Source organism: Solanum lycopersicum, chromosome 2, assembly GCF_036512215.1.
Source record: "Solanum lycopersicum chromosome 2, SLM_r2.1".
Classification (NCBI taxonomy): Eukaryota; Viridiplantae; Streptophyta; class Magnoliopsida; order Solanales; family Solanaceae; genus Solanum; species Solanum lycopersicum.
The window spans coordinates 46,633,692-46,639,859 of record NC_090801.1 but is presented as its reverse complement, the minus strand read 5'-3'; the positions used below and the strand labels follow the sequence as shown (position 1 = coordinate 46,639,859).

The following is a 6,168-nucleotide window of genomic DNA, read 5'->3' as shown; positions in this document are numbered from 1 at the left end:
AGTGAAACCTTAGAGTTTAGGCGACGCTTTACAAGCTTAGCCTTATCAGATACGCTTAAAAGCGTAGACAAAAGGAAAAAAGGCCACGCTTTTTACCTACGCTTAGAGGTATTGCCATATGAGCAACACTTTTAAGCGTAGCCTCAAGTCAAAAAGGCCACACTTTGTAGCTACGCTTAGAAGTGTTGCCTTATCAGCTACACTTACAAGCGTAGCCTAAAACAGAAAAAGCCACGCTTCTGCTGCTACGTTTATAAGTGTTGCTTTATAAGCTACACTTTGAAGCGTGGCCTTTGCTACCATATTGCCCACACTTATCAAGTGTTGCCTTTTCTATCTAATGTATGACAACACTTTGAAGTTTTATCTTTGCTCAAGTGCATACACAATTTACAGTCCTATGCCACAATTTCTAATTACAATACTCCAATATTATATTGCAATAAATAATCTCTAGCGCTAATAAGTAATTCAAATTTATAGATTTCCCATAAAGTACTTCAAAATATAGTATGTGTTGTGTACACATACCCATACCTATACATCAATATTCTAAATGTGTACACATAAATCAAATATGTATTTAAACTTTTACAATAGCTCAAAAACTCTTCATCATCCACTTCAAATTTGATCACCTCCATTTCCCTACACAAATAAGATATTGGCAATTATATAGAAGAGGTAAGACTTTCAGATTGCAACAATGAAATCCAATAGTTATAGAGAAAAGGAATTAATGAGGAGACACAAACAATTAGATTCTCCTATAATTATTTGTGTATTTGTTTGTAGTTATGGAAGCATGCTTTATTGACGGAAATAATGATATATAGAAGCACAAAAGGCATAGTGAAAACATTAACAAAAGTTACAGATTGCAGCAGCAATAATGCTAACAACATGGATATTCTACAGAATGCAGCAGCAGTTACAGAAAATATTAACAACAAATCTGCAGATTGCAGATTCCACACTATGCCAAAGTTTATTTGCAGAGAGGCTTAGACAATAATTTGGACTGTTATTAGCTCAAAATTCTTGCTGTTACTAGCTCAAAATAGATTAAAAATGATATCTTTATGGTCATTGATTGCATTCAAGGTGCGCAAACTCAAAAAAAATGAACTTAAAAGTATTTATGTGTTTGCATGTTCTATAGAAGCCAAAACTTGAACCATATAAAAGCAATTCTATCTTATTTGTATTAGGCAAATGAGGAGCACAACCACAAATGGTGCCTGCTGTGTAAGCTTTTGTGACTGTAGAACAGTTAACTGACTGAATCCTCAATATCCATTTCACTTCATCGGGATCTATACTTTTAGAGAACTCAATAATTTGTATTTTTAAGACAAAGGATCCTTTAACTCTGAAGGTTATCTATGATTTCTACTAAACATTCAAATCTTTATTCAACTAAAAAGGCTCCTTGGAAACACCAACCTTAAAGTAAGGGTAGCAACACGACTAATCAATAATTTGGACTGTAATGTTCTACACTTCTACCATACCAAACAAGCAAGATGAACAGTGGTCAAGAGAAACAAAACCTTTGCTCAATTCAAACCAATGCCACTAACAGTAACCAAAGAAAGAAAACTTAGTCGTATTTAAAGTGTTTCGCCACCATTCAATAATATTCAAAACCATATCGAGAATATGTAACAAGTTTAGAGTTACTTCATACTCATCAGAGCGAGGCAACAAGGAAACTAAATCTGACATAGAAAAACTACACTTCAACCATACCAAACAAGCAAGATGAACAGTGGTCAAGAGAAACAAAACCTTAGCTCAATTCAAACCAATGCCACTAACAATAACCAAAGAAAGAAAACTCTGTCGTATTTAAAGTGTTTCGCCACCATTCAATAATATTCAAAACCATATCGAGAATATGTAACAAGTTCAGAGTTACTTCATACTCATCAGAGCGAGGCAACAAGGAAACTAAATCTGACATAGAATAACTACACTTCAACCATACCAAACAAGCAAGATGAACAGTGGTCAAGAGAAACAAAACCTTAGCTCAATTCAAACCAATGCCACTAACAATAACCAAAGAAAGAAAACTCAGTCGTATTTAGAGTGTTTCGCCACCATTCAATAATATTCAAAACCATATCGAGAATATGTAACAAGTTCAGAGTTACTTCATACTCATCAGAGCGAGGCAACAAGGAAACTAAATCTAACATAGAAAAACTACACTTCAACCATACCAAACAAGCAAGATGAACAGTGGTCAAGAGAAACAAAACCTTAGCTCAATTCAAACCAAAGCAACTAACAATAACTAATTTGATTCAAACATGAAGTTAATCAATAACAATTACAAACAAGAAGACTTTCTGAGAAACTGAGAGGACTAATTTGAAAAAGTACTAAATACCTTTTGAAGAATCGGATTATGAGTTGACCCGGAAGATTGTAGAGGATTTTGGCCTTTTACAGCTTGTGTACTACCCGCATCAATAGGTGAAGCAATGTTAGATACAACACCCCCTTGCATACCTCGAACATTCAATCCAGTGTTGTTTTGAAGCAATTGACTAAAAATATTTCGCATTTCTTCTCTCATTTCTACTCTTATTTCCTCTCTCATTTCATTCATTTCTTCTTTCAGAGAAGTGATTTCATTAGCATGTTTTTGTTTTAGCTTGCTATCTTTCTCATCTTTATTCAATGAACTTGCTGTCACTGATCTACCATAGCACCTAAGTCGACCAGGCTGCTCCTTACCAAACACTGCCGTAAAAGCATCATCTGCAGTTTCCCCGGAATTTTGGCGATTCTGAAGTTCAGCCTATTGAATAAAATTGACTTTCATATTATATTCAAGAACTTCTTATTTCTCTCTAGCATAAATGAGTTTATGGTTCATTAAGTAACTTCAATTGACATCCCTTCAAGCATATTAAAATAAATTATCACCCTTTAAACAATGTAAAAAATATTAAACCTGAATTAAATTCATCATTAATACACTTTAAAAAACTTACTATTGCAATTTGAGTATCGGCCTGAAGTTCCTTTCCCGTTTTTGTACGAGTTGCAATAAACATTTCAGACTTTGATGGTTCCTCATTGTTTTCTTTGGTTGCATGCTACAAATTATATAAAAAGATATTTAAAAACTTATCAATCTATTGGAGGAATACAAATGGATTAAATGTATATGGCCGAAGATGCTAAGTATTACCAATGCCACGCGTACTCTTGCAAAACTAATAGGTCCCATTCGATGCCTCCGTTTTTGCTTTTTCCTGTTTTGAGAATTCATCTCACACATGGCCTATAATTATATAAAAAGATATGTTTGAATTAATAAATAAAACAAAAATAGAATCGATATAATCCAAAATATGTTGAACAATAGAAATGTAGTATTTTAGCCTTACTTGAACAGTTGGGTCTTTCCAATACTCGATCAATTGATGAAATTCATCTTCTGCAATGTCACTGGGACGTTTTGCTAGCATGTCCTCAATGGTACTATTTTTATCAAAAAATCTCTCTTTAATTTTTTGCTTGTATCGCTTCCAAGCATCACGAAAGCCAGTCATCACCCACGCTTTTCCTTCTATTGGAATTATGAATTTGGACTATGTAAAATAAAATATAGTTAGCTTAAATCTGTAAAAACAAAGAATAAATATGCAATTTAAAAATTAATTGTTCTTACATTGATATATTCCCACATGCGCTTTTTAGTATCTTCTGGCACCGCATGCCAACTAGTGTACATCAAGTTGATGAACCTCGGGTTCCTTGAAATTGTTCCTATAAAGTTGGTGAATTCGGACACTATCTTACCAGTTGGTCCCACTGCTTGCCCTTTATCAAATGTCACCTCCTTTCTTTCTTCCAAATTTCTTGCATGAATATCCTTACATGTTGTTTTTCCTCGGACTTTTTTCGCCTCCAATATTTCTTGATTTATGTAACAGTAAGTAAATAAGAAATGTCATTTATATAAGTAATAAATCTTATAACGCTTGAGACATACCTTTCGTACTACAATCAATGCCAATTTCCTCTTCTATAGCACACTCATCCCTATTGATTTCTTCTTGATCCACAAGATCATCAGCTACTGTGTGGTTATCTATTTTTGTTTCATCGCCTATGATCGACTTCCTCTTTACCTGCTTGCAGTTTGGTAGATCATTAATATCATGTTCTTTCTGTAACCATTGTTCTGCTAGAAACTGATCAAGGCTTGTGGCCGGTATGACAGACTTCCTCTTCACCTGTTTGAAGTTTAATTGATCTTGAATACCATGTTGTACCTCTGAATTACCAAATGTTTCCCCAGTCACATAAACTGAATCAGTAACACCTTACTTTGAAGACATTTGGAACCTAAAGTTTTGCATAGGAAGTTTAATTCTTTTCTCTTGAATGGACTCTCCAGATTGAAATAATCTCTTCTTAGTTTGTAGAATTAAATCCTCAGGTTGGAAAAGTGATCTATTAAGAATCAAAATCTCAATAAACAATTTTATATAAGTGTATAAACCATATTGAATCAGTGTATTGAAAAACTAGTATAAACCATGTTAAATCGGTTTATTGAAAAACTAGACCACTTGTTCCTACCATTCAAGTCTTTTGTTGCATTTTTCACCTCCAACACAAGCATTCCAAAAGAAAGGATAAAAAGGTTGACATGGTTCATAGAAAAGCACAAGATAGGCACTACTAATTTTTTCTTTTCCTATATTGGATGGAGTGCACTTGAGAAGAAGCTTTATGTCAGAGGGTTTATCTCTCTCCCGTATTTAGTATGGATTCTTACGTAGAATTTATCATCACTATTGTTAATTGTTTTCTTGACACAGAAAAATCATTCTTTTGTAATTTGTGCATCTGCTTGATGCTTTATTAATGACATCCTTCTTACTTCACAAAAAATATGTCTATGCAGATGTGTTGTCTTATGAGCATATATGTCATATAAAGTGGGAAGAAACACAGACTCTTATGATCATATCTGGCATGTACAGTAGGGAAGAAACATAGACCAGAACAATCAACACAATAATTCTGAAAATTATAGACACCAACAAAATGGTCTCAAACTATTCTAATTTGCTCTGAGATGAGTAGTTAAGCAATAAAAAAGTTTAAGTTTGTTATCAAAAGTAAAATCAAGTCTTCAAACCACAATGTGCACTGGCAACCTAACTAATCTTATTGAAATAATCATATTATAGTCTAACAAACCACATAAGAAGTACGAATAATTATATAACATTAGCATATATAAGATAACACAAAGATATAACTATGAAACCAAAATTATATGGTCATCGCCTAGTACACATATAATCACTGCATACTTAAAATGTTCATCTTTTGAAAAAGACAGAACTTGGTCAAAATCTCAAGATCCAATAATTTCAAACAAAATCAAACTTTGATACTTAAACATCCTATAAAAAAAAACAAAGCATCTCGACTCGGCAATAACAACTCTGACCTTGTAATAAACCTTATCAGCGGAAGACCCCATAATGAGACTACAAAGTGAATCTCTAGCAATCTTAATGTTCCAAAACGATCCCAATATATGTATGTCTCTATCTGCAATTACTATCCTAGTCTTCGTCGCATTTTCTATAGTAAATTTTGTCACTATGCCATTGACTGTATAAAGGAAATGGATATCATATCCAACGTATATCGTGACAAAGCACAAACTTTCACATAATTTGATAAAGGAAATGGATAATATTAAACATTGTATCTATCACTTATTTTAATTCAGTATTCTTTTACATACTTGATGAGTTACTTCATGTCCTAAAAGTGAGAGATGCTAGTTTTAATACCTTATTTCTACTATGTGTCCTATAAATTAAAGACATTTAAGAAGTTATATATTCATGTTTACATAAAAAGACATGGAGAATAAACTGACCTCAATATACCAAAATGAGATGATTATCTCATTAGCACATGTTACACTTGTCAAGTCATATTTCATTATATTTTTTTTCAATCAATTCATCTGATCCATGGAAGTGTTACAAGTCGCAAGTAAGATCGGCGTGGATCAACCTTCAAACTATAAAAAAGATATCCAATAAGTACTAGGTAAGTAACATAGCATGAATCATCTAATTAGAGCTTTTGAATTCACTATTCAACAAGAAA

General features: G+C 33.0%; 1 protein-coding gene across 1 annotated transcript; it reads right to left on the bottom strand.

Annotated features, from left to right (window-relative positions):
* Positions 1–1,497: 1,497 nt before the first annotated feature.
* On the bottom strand, positions 1,498–5,524 carry LOC138342093 (uncharacterized). Its single transcript, XM_069294279.1, has 8 exons — positions 5,492–5,524; positions 4,016–4,259; positions 3,692–3,939; positions 3,408–3,611; positions 3,209–3,301; positions 3,009–3,113; positions 2,399–2,812; positions 1,498–1,578 (listed from the first exon to the last, which is right to left on the bottom strand). The coding sequence occupies exons 1-8, from the start codon at positions 5,522–5,524 to the stop codon at positions 1,498–1,500; spliced, it is 1,422 nt and encodes a 473-aa protein (XP_069150380.1).
* Between the last annotated feature and the right edge of the window lie 644 nt (positions 5,525–6,168).

Coding starts and splice junctions, on each gene's coding strand:
- LOC138342093 (XM_069294279.1), bottom strand. CDS start 5,524: ATGGGGTCTTCCGCTGATAAGGTTTATTACAAG. Junction 3,302..3,407: donor GGAAAGACCCAACTGTTCAA/GTAAGGCTAAAA, acceptor ATATAATTATAG/GCCATGTGTGAGATGAATTC. Junction 1,579..2,398: donor ATAATCCGATTCTTCAAAAG/GTATTTAGTACT, acceptor GGTTACTGTTAG/TGGCATTGGTTTGAATTGAG.